General features: G+C 38.2%; 1 protein-coding gene across 1 annotated transcript in view; it reads right to left on the bottom strand.

Annotated features, from left to right (window-relative positions):
- Positions 1 to 18,529, bottom strand: part of CTSO (cathepsin O) — a 29,942-nt gene extending 11,413 nt beyond the window's left edge. The window contains exons 1-5 of the mRNA XM_003899297.2: positions 18,330 to 18,529; positions 7,833 to 7,941; positions 6,985 to 7,124; positions 4,077 to 4,244; positions 2,081 to 2,202 (exon numbers count right to left, since the gene is read on the bottom strand). Coding sequence (XP_003899346.1) covers positions 2,081 to 2,202; positions 4,077 to 4,244; positions 6,985 to 7,124; positions 7,833 to 7,941; positions 18,330 to 18,464 — 674 coding nt within the window. The 5' untranslated portion in view covers positions 18,465 to 18,529. The remainder of the gene's footprint in view (positions 1 to 2,080; positions 2,203 to 4,076; positions 4,245 to 6,984; positions 7,125 to 7,832; positions 7,942 to 18,329) is intronic.
- Positions 18,530 to 18,815: the final 286 nt, after the last annotated feature.

Raw genomic sequence — 18,815 nt, 5'->3', positions numbered from 1 at the left:
TCCACACTGCAGCCACAGTGGCTTCATCATTGTTCTAACATGCGAGACATGTTTCTGCTTCATGATCTTTGCATTTACAGCCTCTCTGCTTGGAACAATTTTCCCCCAGATATCTGTGTGGTTAAGTCCACACACTTCTCCACGTCTTCACTTGAACATAACCTTTTCAGTGAGTGAGACTCTGCTAGGCAACCCTTTCTCAAATTGTACACTCCCCCTACCACCAGATCTTTCCTCTTCCTCCCACTGTTTTCTTTTGTTCTCTTTGGAAATTATTACAGTTAACATGCCATATGCATTTTTATTTTTCGTTGATTGTCTGTCTCAATTACTAATGAAGACAAGGTTTTTGTCTGTTTTGTTCTTTGCCAAATTCCCTGAACTTAAAAAAAAGTCAGTAAATATCTGAATGAATACATAAATCAAAGAAAGATCTTCCTGCAGTCAAATGCTATCAGCTTAGCATTGTATTGTTAGAGTTTAATCTTCAATATAAACAAGAGATTTTGATCGGGACCTCTTCCTTCCTAATTAAAGGCCCAATGCCAATAACTCCTGCATTCTCTCTTTCCCTTAATTCAGACTAATGCCTATTATTCTTCAATTTCCTACCATGACAAGGGATTCCCTTAATCCCTTTTAATGATATTTTGTAAATCTAGTTTTTTCTTGTACACATCCTTCCCTTATACTCTCAAGGAAGTCACAGTTTATAGGGCATACTTTCTCATTTTAGAAAGCACATTACCTTTACCCCCAAAGGAGATGTTGACCAAGGTACTCAGTGACCCTGAACGTTTCATTATAAGTCCTACGTAGCCTGCCAGCTGTGGAATTAAGGCTGCCTGGTACATGGTTCCTAGGGTCACCCTGAGGACCCTTGTTGCAGACCAGAGTTGTGTTGACAACCTGCCAGTTCTCTGGCACACTTATGCTCATTTAAACGGGTACATTTTGTTCAAGGATGCAATTTCACCCTTGATTTCTTTCAGATCCCCTGGGTAGATACCATCTGGATCAAGGGATTCTTTTATATTCAGGACCACTAAGTCATAGGGCATTGTGTTACCTTATCCAAATTTAATTTAGTTCCTCTGTTTTCTCTGTTTCAAAAGACTGCAAAGTTCCCATCATATATTTTCTTAATGAAGCCGGGAGTTGGTTGGGTCTCTCTTTGTCCTTTTCGCCCATGAACTCTATCAAATGGTCATGATGAGTCTCCAGCCAGCTCTGTGTTTTTCATGTGTTTTTAAAGCATTTTTAATGATTGTTTCCCCCCCAAACTATCCAAAGTTATCTTGCCCTTCAGTCTCAACACAAGTCCTTTCCCTCAGCCTGTCTTTATCTATCCCTACATTCCCATCATGCTTATAGTGTATGCTACATAATTTATCTTCAGTAATATACGCTTCCCTCTTGTTTCTAATCTGAATTTTTGTGTTATATTTTTCAAATGGCTGATGTCTTGAAAAATGCAAAGAACATAAATGGTATTTAAAATATGCTTCCTGATATGTAGCCTGTATGATATTAGCCACACAAAGCAATTCTGGATGGACTCACCATTAAGATTGAAATATGCTAATGGTATTATAACACCTAAATTTGATAAGATGAAGGTGATAAATATAAATATAAATTATGCACCAATAATTTATAAGTATAATAAAATATAAAACATAACAAATAAATATACATATAAATTATTCCTTAAACAGAATTTAAATTTTTCATTTTTCATTTCTATTGCAATGACACTTAAGTAGATTATAATTAAGAAACAACATATCTACTATATAATTAAGTATATCTACTTAATATATATATTATATATATAAAATATATAATATACTATATATAAAATTATATAGTAAATATATAATCTACTATAAAATTAAGTAGATTATAATTAAGAAACAACATTTACAACATTTCATTGTAATTGCTACTCTTTCTAGTAAAAAGCAGGTTTTACAACGATTAAGAGTATGCACTGATGCCTTCAATCAAATTATTAACTAGTCAACAGATCATAAATTTAAAATATATAAAGAAAAACGTGATACAATAAGACATTTACCTGAAGTCATATGCAGAATAACCTTTGATTGAAAATCCAGAATGTGAACCAGAAAAGTAATGGCACAGACCATTTTGTGCTTTAAAAGGATATTCTGAATCTTTCACCAGTTTTACTTGCATCTAAAAGAAAACAATCACTGAAAATGTTTACTGTCAATTGTTTTGTAAATCAAATAGAACTTGCTTCACTGTGTCAAAACAGATTCAGTTTCACACACCTCCATCATGTGCATATACTTTGCATTCTTTCGCTTTTCTTTCTTGAGACAGAGTCTTGTTCTGTTGTTCAGGCTGGAGTGCAGTGGCTCGATCTTGTCTCACTGCAACCTCCACCTCCTGGGCTCCGTCTCCCCAGTAGCTGTGACTACAGGTATGAGCCACCACATCAGGCTAATTTTTTGTATTTTTTGTAAAGACGGGGTCTCACTCTGTTGCCCAGGCTGGTCTTAAACTCCTGGACTCAACAAATCCACCTGCCTTGGCCTCCCGAAATACTGGGATTATAGGCGTGAGGCATTGTGCCCAGCCTATACTTTGGGCTTTTAACATTATAAATTAAATCTATCCAGAACAAGCACCTTGTTCTGGATAGCCTAGACATTTGGAGTCAATATCTTTCCTTCTCCCTTACTTCTCTGTATCTTACAGCATCCTTTTGTAGATCCTCCATGGATCTAATAACAATCTTGTCATCTTTCTCCTGACGGTGCTATAGGACAGCTCACTTTCCTCCCAGTGCTTCTGGTTCTGCCAAGTCCTTCAGACTCCATTCGGTGGTTTATACACAGGCAATGGGTAAGCCAAGCATTCTTTCTATCACTTCACTTTTATGCCATTCATATAGCATGTGTCAAATACTTCATAGTTATCTGTACAAAATCCTCCCTTTTTGAATGCTAGGCTAATGAAAGGGAGGAGACTCATAATTCATTGCTGTCTACAATGTGTACAGAGCAGCTCCTGGAATACGTGATTAAAAATGCAACCAATGGATAATGGAAGAGAATTCAGGTTTGGGAAACTCTGGCTTGATGACGTTTTACAGAACCCAACAGCACCCTTATTGGCAAATTTCATGCAGTTGATATCGGATCTGGGACACTGTCAGGGCAAGTCCTAAGAACACTGAGGGACACTGGGGTATACTGAGCAAATCCTACTGTGAGAGGTCGGGGAATGAAGGTACAACTCCATCTCAGCTACTGACTTGGCAACATGATCTCACATCTCAGGCTTCATTTCTTCATCTATAAAAAGAGATACAGGCTGGGCATGGTGGCTCATGCCTGTAATCCCAGTACTTTGGGAGGCTGAGGCGGGTGGATCACAAGGTCAGGAGTTCGAGATCAGCCTGGCCAATATGATGAAACCACATCTCTACTAAAAAAAGAAAACAAAACAAAAAAAACCACCAAAAAAATTAGCCGAGTGTGGTAATGGGCACCTGTAGTCCTAGCTACTCAGGAGGCTGAGGCAGCAGAATTGCTTGAACCCGGGAAGCAGAGATTGCAATGAGCCAAGATTGTGCCAGTGTACTCCAGCCTGGGTGACAGAGTGAGATGCTGTCTCAAAAAAAAAAAAAAAAAAAAAAAAAAAAGAGGTAAAAGATTAGTTAGTCTCTAATTCCCTTTTAACCTTAACATTCAGAAATTCCATGAAAATAAAAAAATCATATATTCTCAACTTTCTGGGGAATTATGAGATACTCAGATCTGCAAAAAAGCATGTATATACTAAGAAATGTCAAGAAATAAATATAAATATTTCTCTGAAGACAGACTTCAGATTTTTCCCCTTTTGATTTCTTGACAATTGCTTTGCCTAGAAATGATTCTTTTTAAATATTCTGATTAATTACTTCAAACTTTGATCATCTACATTTCTGAGCATGGAAACATTATTTAATATATGTGAACAAACTGTCTGAATTTTGAACACACAGTAAACAAGCAAAAAAGGAAATAAAGAGTTTAAAAGGCTGAGAGACTAGTTACCTTGTTTAACCAGTTCAAAGCATTGAGAGTAGAGCCTCCATTGCAGCCATAATTAGTATACGAACAGTCAATGACCTGCTGGACACTTAGGTCTTCCAGGGGCTTCCCTTTTATTGCATATGCAGATTCCACTGCCCCCACCACGCTGAAGGCCCAGCATCCTCCACACTGTTTAAAAATAGAAAAAGGGGTAGTATTTATAGGGTTTAAATCAACTTCCCAACATCTCTAAATATAACGTTATCAAATCAAGTAAGGTTTCCAGAATCTGGAAACCTACATGGTATATATACCTATCCTCTAGATTTTTAAATTGAAAAAAAGAGAAAACCAAAAGTCTCTTCTGAGCATCATTTAATTATTAGTTCATGTTGTCAGCATTATTACTATTCTAAATTTGGCAATGCAAGGTAAGGGTGAATTTTTAGAGACTGAGGAAATATTTGGGCTAACTGATGATCTTCTAAAAGACTATTCAGTTCACTGAATATGTGACTTCTCTTTGTAGGTGGCTTTTCTGCTGGAGAGCGTGTGCTGACTCCCACTCCATCCTTCCATCCCCCTTGCTTTTTTCAGGACACTCTGCTTCCATGGTCATATACCACTTCCATCCTAAGGGTGAGGAGGGGAAAGATGTATGTTGTGCTCATTATAGCTGATGGAGATAAGAGAATTAATAAATATTAATGAATTACTTTTTAGGCTATAAAGATACCCTATTAAGTATGCTTATAGTGGATGCACATGAAATGTCCTAAGGATATAAACCCATATTAGTCATTACTCCAGTATTGGCTGCCGATCATGCTGATAGTGGATCTATTAACTTGCTTTCACTTAACAAACTAGAACAAAAGAATAAAAGAACTAGTCCTGAAAGAAAGAGAGGAGACAAAAGGAATGAAATCAGGGATCATAGGATCCCGTAAAAGGAAGAAGGATCCACAGAGAAGGCAGAGGAGAGTAGATTTGAGATTGGATGAACCTGACATAACCAGAGGGCCATGTGTGGCAGACTTAGATCAAAAAAAAAAAAAAAAAAAAAAAAGGAATGACAATTGGATATCTTTGCAGAGTTACATTTTGAGCAACTTTATGGCTTTAAGTGCTCTTTTAAAGGTTATATCTCTCGTGCCTATGGCATAGTAAAAACACTCACTATACAGCAGGGTCTCCAAACTTCAACAAAGGTGAATACAGGGTGGCTCACGCCTGTAATCCCAGCACTTTGGGAGGCCAAGGCAGGCAGATCATGAGGTCAGGAGTTCAAGACGAGCCTGACCAACATGGTGAAAACCTGTTTCTACTAAAAATACAAAAATTAGCTGGGCATGGTGGGGCGCACCTGTAATCCCAGCTACTCAGGAGGCTGAGGCAGGACAATCGCTTGAACCTAGGAGGTGGAGGTTGCAGTGAGCCGAGATCACACCACTGCGCTCCAGCCTGGGTGACAGAGCGAGACTCTATCTCAAAAAAACAAAAAAAGAAAAAGAAAAAAGGTGAATACAAGCTGCTGACACCACCCCTATGGCCAGTTTTAGTCAAGCCACAAGGGCAGTTTCTGCTTAAAAAAAAAAGAGTCTCTCGAATATTCCTTTAATTAAAGATCCCTAATTAAAAGTTCCCTCTTTAATACACTGTGGACCATTTTTGAAAGGATTCTATTTATGTCTAATTCACATGTTATTACAAATCCAGTAATAAAGCAAATGATTCGGTGGTAAAACTTAATGTACAAAAATGAAGATAGAATCTGAGAAGCAAAAATCATTCTAACTAGACATTGACTGAGAAACTGCTGGGACAGAAACACTTTCCGTACGAGGGAAGGCTGAATGATCTGTTGAGGTTTCCACTGCAGACAAATTGAGACTATCCACCTCTCGTTACGGGTTTGACTTTCCCTAGTTGGCAGCTATTCCCTATGCCAACAGTGAGGGGTGCAGACAGGTAGGGGATGTCAGCAAAGCATGCACGCACCCCTCAAACATCTGCCAGCTAGGTGGGTTCACTACGCATTATAGGTCATTCCCACCCACATCTGCTCTTACCACTTTCCTTCCTATTTCAAAGGCACCTCCTTCCACCACTTCAGAATAACTCACAAGCTGTAGCCCTTCCAACTCCCATGTCCTCAGCAAACTTTGAGTCTTTTTTCAAGGTCAATTGCTATATTCATTACAGTATTTACGTATTTCTTAATCAGTAAGCATGTTTAAACTGTGCTACTGTGTCTATTAGCTTTCTGTCTTTTAAAAAATAGGTCATTGATTAAGTTCCTAGGTAGCGTGACCTAACCTCATTTCTCCCATAATCCCTGTCATGTTACTGCTCAATTCCGCATAGGTGGTGATTTTCTGGAATATATGTGTCACGTTATGGCTGAACTGACTACTGACTATACTTTTATAAAGACCCACGGATTCAAAGGCATATGATCCTGTGAAGATGGGGGCAGGTTTTCTGATAGAGCTTGCAAGATGAGGCTTGAGAACCCAGGAGATTCAGCCACACTGTTGGTAAATTTATCCATTTTCATTTTACTTTTTCACTTTTTTTTTCTTGAACCATTTAAGCCTTTAATGCTCATGTTTACCTTCTCCAGTCTTCCATCTGCTATTGTAAAGAAAGCTTGGTATCTGTGATACAGCTACTGGGAAGTATCCCTGAGTTACTGTGTTGGTGGCAATAACAATTAGTAAGAGGACACAGCTTCAGGAATAAAAGTCAGGGCTTTAACATTTGCCTCTCATTCCTCTAGAGATTCTCCTTTCATTGTCATTTTGGATGACTTAGATGTGATTTCCCTGGAGAAATGATGGGTTCCATTACAAGTTTGATTAAATTTGACATCAAAGCTGCCTTTCAATGCTTAGATGATTAGAAAAGAAGAGGGATTTAAACTTACCGTCTGCTGGTTTCTCACTTGTGTCACAACATGCTTGTCCCTCCAGTCAAATCTTAATGGCCAAGACACATTGGGGATGGACCTATGTACTTCTGCTGAGTATCTGGGAAACTTGGAAGGTTTGCTTCTTAAATAAATGGCTGAGTAGAAACATAAAATGAAAAGACAACCAATATTATATCACAATGTATCATATTATATGTAATATATATTTGTTATATATAAAGACAATCAATATTACATTATATTACAGAGAGACAACCAATATTATATTAAAAGACAACCAATATTATATTTTATTATATCCTTGGGATTCTTTGGGAGGAACTTTTAAAGAAGAAACAGTAGCCTTCTAGTAGACCTGCTATTTTAGATTTTTCCTTTGTGCTTTTCTATAATATAAAATGCATTCATTAAAAACTACAAAAGAGAATTCCTACAATAAGGCTGGAGTTGACACATAAAATGACTTGTTTGATAAAGCCAGGTCAATAATAAAAATAAGTATAATTGACATCATTTTTTTCTATCATAACCCATGGAACCATGTGTGCCCCGAACAGAAATAGCACTAGAAACCTGCAGAAGTGATTAGACAATTACCCTTAAGAGCCACATGGAAATGTGCGTAATTATAATATTCATTTCTTAAGCAGTAATTAGAAGACAGTGGCCATGAATTTATTTTCTTATGTGAGCACATGGTACATGCCTGACACTTAGTAGGTAAATAGTTAATAAATGTTAACTATTACTCAATTTATTAGATTTACAATTAAATATTTATCAAAAGTTAAGCAAGCAAATTAAAATCAGGGAATCACTCAAATAGTACCATCGCACCATACCTTTAAACTCTTCAGGAAACAAATAGGAAAACTGATTTATTCCATAGAAGGCGGTGGAGTTTTCACCGGGAGATAAAGAATTCAAGTATCGATGTCTATTAAGGCTTTCCTAGAAGAAAAACAAAAACTATTTCATATCTACTATGTCAGTTTTCCAAAGTAAATTTGTGTATAACTAACTTGGAGATATTTTTCCATTATAAAGTTAAAGGTTGATTTCCTTCAGACTACAATGTAAAGTTGTATAAGATATCCATAGGAAATTCATAAACATTTTCTATTAGAATTATTATCTAATTTCAGGCATTTTTTGAGGCTGAGAAAAGTGTATTTTATTCATTTATAATTCCCCATCACCAGGCTTGTTGCAAGCATTCCATATACAGCTATTAAAGTATTGACATAGTGGGAAAAAAGAAATAGACTGCAAATAAACACTGGACACTAGAAGCAAATTGTCACCTATAGACATTCACTCATGTGGTTAAACAATTATGAATATGGAATATGTCCTCTTCACCTTTGTGTTTCCCAGAACTAAGTAATGAAGCATGAAAAACAGACTGAGTAAATAAATTAATAAATCAATCTGATTTTATTAAAGCTTTATAGATATCTCTATCTCATGTAGGGTACAACGGCTCTGTGACAGATGCAATTCTGGAAATATTTGAAGACAGCCTGGTTTCTCTATCTGGAGGGGAAATGTGACCATTATTTACTGATTTCTGAACTTTGAATTTTGTGATAATTTATCTTAAGCTTATCTTTTATATAAACATGCTTCAGTTTTGTAATACTAACCAATTACATAGAATAAATAAAATTTCAGGGGGCTATCAATTTGGTACCTTTTCAACCCTAGTGCTTCTAAGTATTTGTCTATGTACTTCTGTGTTTATTGTATGTCTGTCTCAAAAACCTATAAGCAAAATGATGACTCCTTATATGTCTTATTCCTTACAGTGATACCCTCACATAGCACATGCCTGGCACTCAATAAATCCTTGATAAGTATTTGTTGGTGAATAAGTAGATAAGTGAAATTTTCCATATCATGCCCTTAACAACTGTAAGCTGTTTATTTTTAAGTAAATTATTTCTGGAACTTGTCATAATCTTATTTTTTTTTCCTTCTGTGCATACCTAGGAAGATTGCTAATCAACAAATTAATAAAGTTTTTGAGGTACTTAAAAATAATCTTGACGAAGCAAAGCTTTCAATATAACCTGGATATATAAACGTAAAAATAGAACTAGAATACAAAGTAATTCTGTATATGGCAAATGACAAATGTAAGCCAGAAATTATTAACTGCTAAGGAATGCAGAGGATTCATTCAATTAGTAAGTACCGCCTGGCCATCTTTGTGAGCTGGAGTAGTCAGGAAGGCACTGAGAATGCAGGATGTTAAGAATGCACAGGAGAGAATGTGGCAGCCATGAGAATGCCTCTCAGCCTTCTTTCTATAGGGAGTTTAGTTGCTGCTAGTTGAATCTCCATGATCACACCAAGGGAAGCCACAGTTCTTACGGGCTGCACCTAGCTCATGACTGAATGCTAAGGCTTGCTATTTGGGGGACTAATGGGACTCCCCTGAAAGCTGGTTTTTAATTAATGACTCCCTGATGACCTTGCCAAACCAAACTTTCCTTGGACTGTGAGACAGCATGGAACTCTTCCCCAACCTTCCTTCCCTTTTTCCTTCACTCAGGGTTAGAATTACATTGCAATCAGATAGCTCTACCTGGACCTCTCCCTATTCGTTCACAGGAATTGCTCCTGTGATTGATTAAAAAAAAAAGAAAAAAGAAAAAAAGGCTGGGTGCGGTGGCTCACGCCTGTAATCCCAGCACTCTGGGAGGCCGAGGTGGGTGGATTACCTGAGGTCAGGAGTTCGAGACCAGCCTCACCAACATGGTGAAAGCCTGTCTCTACTAAAAATACAAAAATTAGCTGGGCGTGGTGGTTCATGCCTGTAATCCCAGCTACTCAGGGGGCTGAGGCAGGAAAATCATTTGAAGCCAGGAGGCGGAGGTTGCAGTGAGCTGAGATCACACCACCGCACTCCAACCTGGATGACAGAGCAAGTCTCCAACTCAAAAAAAAAAAAAAAAAAAAAAGAATGAGAAGACATGAATAACCAATTTACCAATATTAGAAATGAAAGAAGAGCCATGATTACAGATGCTTCAGGCATTAGAAGAATAATATTTTGACAACTTTATGACAATAACTTGGCAAACTGTACAATATGGACAAACTTTTTGAAAGGCACAGACTGCCAAAGATGAAAGGAGAAACAGAAAATTTGAGCAGCCTTTTATCAGCTAAAGGCATTAAATTTGTAAGTGAAAACACAAAGAAAACTTCAGGCCCAGATGGTTTTTTGGTGAACTTTATACAATGAAGAAAGAAGTAATACCAATATTATCCTTTGAGAAAGTCAAGAAGAAGGGAACAAGCTGCAACTTAAATAGGAACAGTGTTACCCTGATTCTAACAGAAAAATATATCTAAATAAAATAGAACTACATACCAGTATCCCTCATAAATATGCTGTAGATGCAAAATCCTTCATAGCAAACCAAATCTAGCAATATATGTAAACGACAATACATTGTGACCAAGTGAAGTTTATTCAGAAATGCTAGGTTGGTTTAAAATTTCAAAATCAATCATCAGTATGGTACATCATATTAGCAGAACCAAAAAGGAATATACCACACACACACATGCATGCACATGAGGTAGAGGCTGGTACACCCTTTGGAGATCCTTAAAATTACACAAATTGTTTAATTAAGAAAATCTAATTTTAGGAATGCATTTTAGACTCTTGATTGTAGGCAATGCTATACATGTTCGTTCTACACATGTGTCTGCGAGGTGAGGCAGTAGTTGAACCATATACTCTATTTAGTTGGAGAGCTAATGCAAGTTTGTCTTACTAGATCATTTGTGACATCAACCAGTAAAACAATATATTGCCACTCAAGTTGGCAAATGCCAGATGAAACAAACTTATATATCGTTGTCAGGGAATTCCCCTGTACTTCTCTTAATTTTTGTGTTGCCTTATGAGTGTCATTTCACCATCCAAAGTTTAGGTGTTCTGGTTGTGAAGTAGTTATAATAACACTAATTTAATAATGAAATAAATTAATATATTATTTATTTATTTTATATATTTATGTCCCTATTTTTCAATGATGATTCCAGTAACAGTTACTTGGTTTTGCTCTTGTGCCATGTGTTTGAAAAGCCAAATCTCTCCACATATATTTTCTATTTGTTATCACTTGATATACTGTTCTTTGATTTATGTCAGCAGCACCAGTATCTGCAGGACTTCTGAAAATGTTGCTGTCTTCCACTTGTTCAACCAGGAGACAACTTCTAAAATAATTCCATTTGCCATTCCGGTGTAATGACTCCTGTCTTTCGACAGCTCTCCATAGCCCATGTCAGGACTACTCAATCTTTATACGAATTGTGGACTTCTTGCCAAGAGCAAAATACTCTAAACCACTAAATGCTCTGCTTCCTCTTCTCCCTACCACTAATCCCTACCCACTTGTTTTGATTTTGCAAAACCATTAATAACATTAAAAGTACTTTCCTGGCGGCTTCTGAACACAGCATAATAATAATAATAATTATAATTATTATTGTTGTTGTTATTATTTTGAGATGGAGTCTGGCTCTGTAGCGCAGGCTGGAGTGCAGTGGCGCGATCTCCGCTCACTGCAAGCTCCGCCTCCCGGGTTAACGCCATTCTCCTGCCTCAGCCTCCTGAGTAGCTGGGACTACAGGCGTCTGCCACCACGCCCGGCTAATTTTTTTGTATTTTTTTTTTTTTTTTTGGTAGAGATGGAGTTTCACCGTGTTACGCAGGATGGTCTCAATCTCCTGACCTCGTGATCTGCCTGCCTCAGCCTCCCAAAGTGCTAGGATTACAGGCATAAGTCACCACGCCCGGCCTCTTTTTAATTTTGCAACAATTTGAAATGTCTTACCATTGCTGTGCAACTTTTGGCTATATACTCAACCTCTCTGAGCTTTATTTCAGTCAACAAATGGAGTAATACTGATCTGGCAGAATGTAAGGATTAAATAAAATAATAATTGGAAAACACATATTACAGACTGGCAAAATAAATGCTCAGTTAAAATACTCTCATCCTCTATCTTCCTTTTCCTTTAAACAGAGTATTTGGATTATAGAAATGGCGCTCAAAGACCATACTTTCAGATTCACTTGGAGCAAGTATTTCTCATGGCATTAGAAATGAGGATCAATATTATCTATTGAAAGCAATCTGTTGCTTTCATGGTAAAATAATACTATCAGTATATCCAAGAATATTTATTCTCATTTATTTATTCTTTTATTTGCTATACACTTATCAAGTTGACTAACCTGGGTTTCGCATCATTTAAAATTTAAAAAGACCTATATTTCATTTCTTGAATTATCAATTCTCTTAAGTGACTTTTCCGGTCTCTCTTGATTCTAGCTATTAAAGATTTCATAGAAGCATCACATACTGAGAGTTTGTATGAGGCCCTTGCTGCTCATTACATCCAACATCCTCCGGTAGGTAAAGGATCAGTGAGCAGATGTTCTCAACAGAGGATATGATAGTGAGCACATTTAGAGTAGCCGTCTCTAAAGTCATATAGAATATTAAAGACCTGAACCTTCACTTCATTTATGAGAGGAAAAACGTAAAGTTTTGATGAATACATAGGAAACATCTCATTGATGCTTTGGAAAAGTGCAGATGTTTAAAAATTAGATCTTACATGAGAAAAATTAGAGCTGGTAAGTCAGAACAGTCTTTGAACAGATTTGGTGAAAAATAACTACCTTCACCTTTTTGTTGTTATTGTTGTTGTTAAATGTGTTTAATTGAATGAGTTATAAAGGGAGATACCAGATTCCCGAACAGAAGGTAACTCAGAACCTAAGAGCTTGAGGAAATTATCCTGATTATAAAACCAGGAAAAACGTGTCCCTTGGGCATCGGTAGATCTTGTGCTACTAAATCTCTATTTATTACAGGTACAACCTCTCAACTTTATACCTAGGACCCTGTCCCTGTAAGACTCTGTCCCTAAAGCTATCCTTATTATGACTTCTAGCAGCCATCCTTCTAAGAGGTAGAATCTCTTAAAGCTGCCTTTGTGTGTGTGTGTGTGCACATGCACTGGAGGTGATCACATATTTGAACTGTGATTTAAATGTAATATGTTTCGAAGCAGTGTCTTCCATATTCTAATTTCCTGCCTGTTAGCCTAGCTAGGATGCTTCATAACTACGCCAAAGGAGATTGATAAGAACTGCAGAGTAGTCAGTCATGAAGCATCCCAGCAAGGCCAAACAACAAACAGAGGATGGGTTCAGTCTGATCATAAAACAGAATAACTATTGACAAGAGACTTGAACCAGTCTCATGAGGAGGTGAGGCTGCAGTTTTAAAATTCCTCGGAAACCAATATTTTTCTTACAGGATCAGAAAGTCCTTCCAGCAATCTCAGGCATCTTGGCCCTCTTACCTTTCCAGCTATGGGTAACCACAGTCTTAGACAATGCTCGGGTTAGGGTAAGTTAAGAGGAAAATGGTCATGTTCAAAACCATCTAAGAGCAGAAACCCCTGGAGGGTGGCTTGAGGGGTTCTCAGACATTTCCTTAATCTACTTCCCTGAGGGGAAAAGTCTGTGAAATCTTTCTCACAGACTGCCACTAAGTAAGAATAAATGGAATCATGTATTTTCTTCTTGCATGTACTCAACTGTTTCTAAAGGACTAAGCGAATCCTTTACGAGCAAACTGTTTTCATTTCTCTACAAAGTTAGTTCTCGGCCACTGAATGCACTTAATACAAAGGGTTGAAAGGATTGTTAAATTGAATGCAAGTATTCATTCCAAGTGTTTTATATGAATTAACTTAGTACTGTATAAAGGTAATTGCTAACATTACCCGCTCTTCACATATGAAAAAATCTGAGAAACAGATACATGATTTGCCTAAGGTCACACAACTAGTACTTGGTGGAGGGGTATAGTTATTTGGCCTGCAAGAAATCCACCGAAGGGACATAAACTTTAAGGGACTTCATGTCTGTTTTATCAGCTGAAAAGGCAGTGAACATCTATTATTTTTTCCCCATTGATATCTAGGTTTCCTTCCACTAATCATGAGGATTTATTTGCCCTTATCAACATATGCAAAGATGTGTGTATTCCCTTACAGTGAATCCCATGTATCCATGGGATGAGTTTTATATTGAAATTATCAGAGATGCCTAAGGTACTTCGGAAGATCACTTTATCTTTGGCACTTTAAACTCATTGTTTGTCTTGCATTCCATTACTCAGACTTTTAACAACTTTCATTTGCAGATTTTGAAGTTTCATAGGATAAATCATAAATTGTACACATAGATTTAAAATGTTCTCCTTGGGAGTGCTTTAGTTTCTGGAAATTGCAGTAAATCTGAGGATGAGCAAAAAGGTAAAATATTTGTATACAATATTAAAGCATTGCCGAGAATTTCTTGGAAGACTTAGGAGTTGTAAACTTTAGATCAGTGATTCTAACTGAGGATAATTTTGTCCCTCATTTGTCATACTGGGGATTGTTACACTGGTGGGATGCCACTGGCATCTGGTGCATAGAGCCCATGAATGCTGCTACTCACCCTACAATGAAGAGGAAGGCCCCCCACACCAAATCACTATCCATTCTCAAATGTCAATAGTACCACTGTTGAGAAGCCCTGGATTAGAACAATAAAAGCTTTTTAAAGGATACATTTTTATAAATCACTTTTGAAAAGTTTCTTAGACAAAGTATTTTCTATACAGTGTACTGAACTCTGTATAAACATAATGCAGATATATATTTACTATGTATGATAAGAACTGTGTAGTCAGTATTTGTGTGAGCATGCACACAAAAAGATTGAATTAAAAATACATTCTTTTGTGAACTACTTGGGACAATCTATTTCTCTAGTGTGTAAGTGTTTATATTCTTCTTTCTATTTACAGGAAAATGGATAATACAATGTTTAAACATAATGATAGTCATTTTTTGTGTACATTTCTTAGAGCATAGCACATGTCTTATTCTCCACTGTATCCCTCAGAAAACCCAGACCAGTTCTTTAGACACAATAGAAATTAAATAAAGTATTGGATGAATGTATGGGAAGATGAATGAACAAATGAATGAATGAATTATAATCTATGATTTTAAGTTTATGTTTCCATTTAGCCAATGTATACTTTAAGTAAAAATTGTCAGAAAAAGTCTGCAGAACAACATTATCTAACATCAAATTCATGTTTTTATCTTTATATAAGGTAGAACATGGGTCTCAAACCCCTTGGCCATGGACCAGTACTGGTCTGTGGCCTGTTAAGGACCGGGCTGCACAGCAGGTGGTGAGGGGCCTGCGAGCGAGCATTACCACCTGAGCTCCACCTTCTGTCAGATCAGCAGCAGCATTAGATTATCATAGGAGCACAAACCCTACTGGGAACGGCGCATGTGAGGGATCTAGTTTGCTCCATCCTTATGTGAATCTATGCTTGATGATCTGGGGTGGAACAGCTTCATCCTGAAATCATCCGCATCCTTCTCACCCCACCCCCACACCTCAGTCCGTGGAAAAACTGTCTTCCATGAAACCAATCCCTGGTGCCAAAAAGTTTGGGGACCACTGAGGTAAAAAATAGGTTTTAAAGTTTTCTTGGATAAAGCCTATTTGGAGGACCTAATTCCAGATTTCAAGGGGCTGATTATGGCAAGCACATATAAGTAGCTCATTAGTTAGGATCACTTGTTATAAAGATGCTACGGCCATCTATTTATACATAAATAAACATTCCTAAATGTATAATCTCATAATAATATAACCTGTGTCATTATGGCAACTGGTCTTAAGGTGAAGCTTCTGAAATTTTATGTAAAATCACATGTGCTTTGGCATAGATACTATTCTAAAGTGACAGTATCAAACTTTTATTGGATCCAATATTGGGTCTTCGCCTCCCAAAGGATAAGAATGCCAAATGATCTGTGGTAAAATAATGAGTATCAGTAAATATAAGGGCAAATCTAGGTTTTGGCACAAAGGAAAGTAGTAGGCTGAATTCAATAGTTAAGAGCTTCCTGAGCACTAGAAGTTTCTAAAGTAGTGAAAGCGCAGAGACAAGGGGTGTCATCCAAAGTCAGGTATCTTGTGAGGCATCCCATAATAAACTATAGAGGAGTCTAGGTTTCACTGAACAGAATATAATATTCTGTGGGAAAGTCATGGACTAACTTAACTTTCATGTAAGGTGCATTCCCAGGAAACTTACAAAACTATCTAAGGCTATGATTAAAACAAATTAAAAACCTTCACCATTCTCTAAACCCATGATCATGAAAGACGTTACTAATTAATCAAGGACTTTCTTGAACCAGATCTTCAGCTGCAAACCCCTGTGTCATCAATTCACCAATGAATTCACTTGATTTCAACAAGAAGTTTCATGGTTACCAAGGAGGCAGGGCCCTTTCCACCTTTCCCTGTGTCCAGCTCTCTATCCCAAGTCCAAACAGCAATCCCCAGCTAACTAATCTGACTAATGTCTGATGATCTGAGATGAAAGAGTTTCATCCCCAAACCATCCATCCCCCTACTTCCCTCCTCCACCCCCACCGTCCATGGAAATACTGTCTTCTGTGAAATCGGTCCCTAGTGCCAAAAAGATTGGGGACCGCTAAGGTAGAAAATCGGTTTTAAAGCATTCTTGAATAAAGTCCAACTAAGCACCAAGAGATGTTCAGTTTCCAGCAACTGTGCTTTGAAGCCTCACTGTTCTCCTTTCTGTGTATCCCTCTCATGAAGAAAATTCCTACAGGCAGCAATTGCTTTGAAAACTTTTTCGGTATTTCTTAACCCAAGGTTTTTAAAATGTACTAAGTGTCTTCATAATTCCATCCTCCTCCACTTCCAACTTTCCATCTTTCAACCTGGATCTTTGTATTTCTCCTGAGAAAAGTTACATTTTCTAGACGTTCATCTGGGTATAGCCTCTTTACAGGACCAGTATGAGTCACTACATAAATTATATACATATATATTTACAAATTATCTAAAATCTAAATAACCGTTAAAATATATTTATAAGTCTAGCTCTTTGAGCTTTGTCCTGAAATATTAATTTTTAGGAGCCTGACAGTGTGTTTATTTATGTAGCCAATGAATATGTTATCAATAAAGGTGAGACTGACTTTTCCCCTAATGGGTTTGATTTACCAGGAAAACGAACCTAAGTTCAGAATAAGGGTAGAATACAGGCCAGAATTTTGTTCTTGAAAGAGTAAGAGGACTTCCAGTTTTGAAAACCAGAACTGAACTCAAGAATAATAAAGTAGAGATAACAGTACACATCTCGGTTTGGACGAAACGTAAGAGTGGACAGAATCAGGGAAGGCTGGCCTTCCTAAACATTGGGGCTTTCCGGGGGTGGGGGGGGGGGATGAGCTTAGCTATGAAATCCTGTGAGAAATTCCAACAAACACCAGGAAAAAAGATACACTCTCTTGAGCAATATTACTGAACTCAGACTTACGTTTGATTCAGAATGAATGTTCTTTTCTAATAAATTATATCATGATAATGGCATCTTTCACGAATTTAAAAACGTGTTAAATGGTATCACATATCTAGAACATAGTGAGGCAAGCACGAAAGCGGCATCTCTTGCAGTCTCCTTGCTTTCAGGAAAATCATTATTTGTGCTCAGCTAACCGGTCCCTTCCAGAGATTTCATGCTAGACTCAAATCTAAGCATTTATTATAAAAGGATTTTCATAATAATAAGAAAAGGAAATTAAATGTTTCTCTTTTCTCCAACTCAGTCTCCAACAAGGCAGGAAGAACTTTTAAGGTGGTGCGTTAGTTTAAGGAGAATCATTAACCATCCGGATTCTTTAACCAGGCTAAAGGCAGGCTCTTTGTCTCTAACTTCCGATCACTAGCGCCCTCCTCGGGAAGAAAAAAAACGACAGGTTCCTTCCACCAACAGGCTGCTCCCTGTTTCTGGTTCTCATAAATGAGAAATAGAGGAGCTTTGGAAGCCAGTGGCAACGATCGAGGGGATTGCTAAAAGGGGGTGCTTCTTCCCACCAAGAACACTTTGGACGTATCTATTTATTCATTTGGATGCGTCCCAAAAATTCATAGCGGCAAATCTTTTCTGGAAAATCAAATCGTTTGGTGAGCAAAGGCATGGGGGAGCGACACCATGGCACAAGGGGAGGGGAGAGAGAAGCTGGCTTTTGCACCTGCAGCTCAGTGCCCCAGACGCATCGCAGAGCCACGGGTGCCCACTAGCAGGGTCGCCTCTCGGGGGCCCTCTTCCGCAGCCCAGACCCGGGACAGGAAGTGGGGGAGCAGGGACAGACCCGGGGAGGCGCGCGCTTGGTACCCGGAAGGCGGCGGCCTCATGCTCGCGGCTCCGCTGCCAGGTCGGGGTGAAGGGGGCGTGGGAGTCCGCATCGCCGCCGCCCCGGCACAGAAGCCACAGCAGCCACAGCAGCCACAGCAGCGACCGGAGCTCCATTAAGGCGCCCGGCTCCTCCGCGGCCTGCGCGGCCTGTTTTCTCTTTCGGTTCCTCGGCTCCTCCCATCCTGGGCTCGAGGGGCGGAAGGAACCCGGTGGAGTGCATGGTGCTGAGATTGACCCTTTTTTAGGTCCCCGGTGCACTGTGACTGAAAATGCGGTTAGCTGGAGGCTATGGACCTCCTCATTGAGGCTAGTTTTTTGTTTTTGTTTTTGGAAGGCACTTGACCATGGGCTTTCGAGGTTTTACCTCCATCCATTAGAAAAAAAAGAAGCCCGAGAGTCATTCTTTGTGTGTGTGTGTGTGTTGAGATCAGGGCTCACTGCAGCCTCGACCTCCCAGGTTCAAGT

Source organism: Papio anubis, chromosome 3 (assembly GCF_008728515.1).
Source record: "Papio anubis isolate 15944 chromosome 3, Panubis1.0, whole genome shotgun sequence".
Lineage (NCBI taxonomy): Eukaryota > Metazoa > Chordata > Mammalia > Primates > Cercopithecidae > Papio > Papio anubis.
The sequence above is the reverse complement of the archived record's forward strand: the minus strand, read 5'-3'. Positions and strand labels throughout refer to the sequence as shown.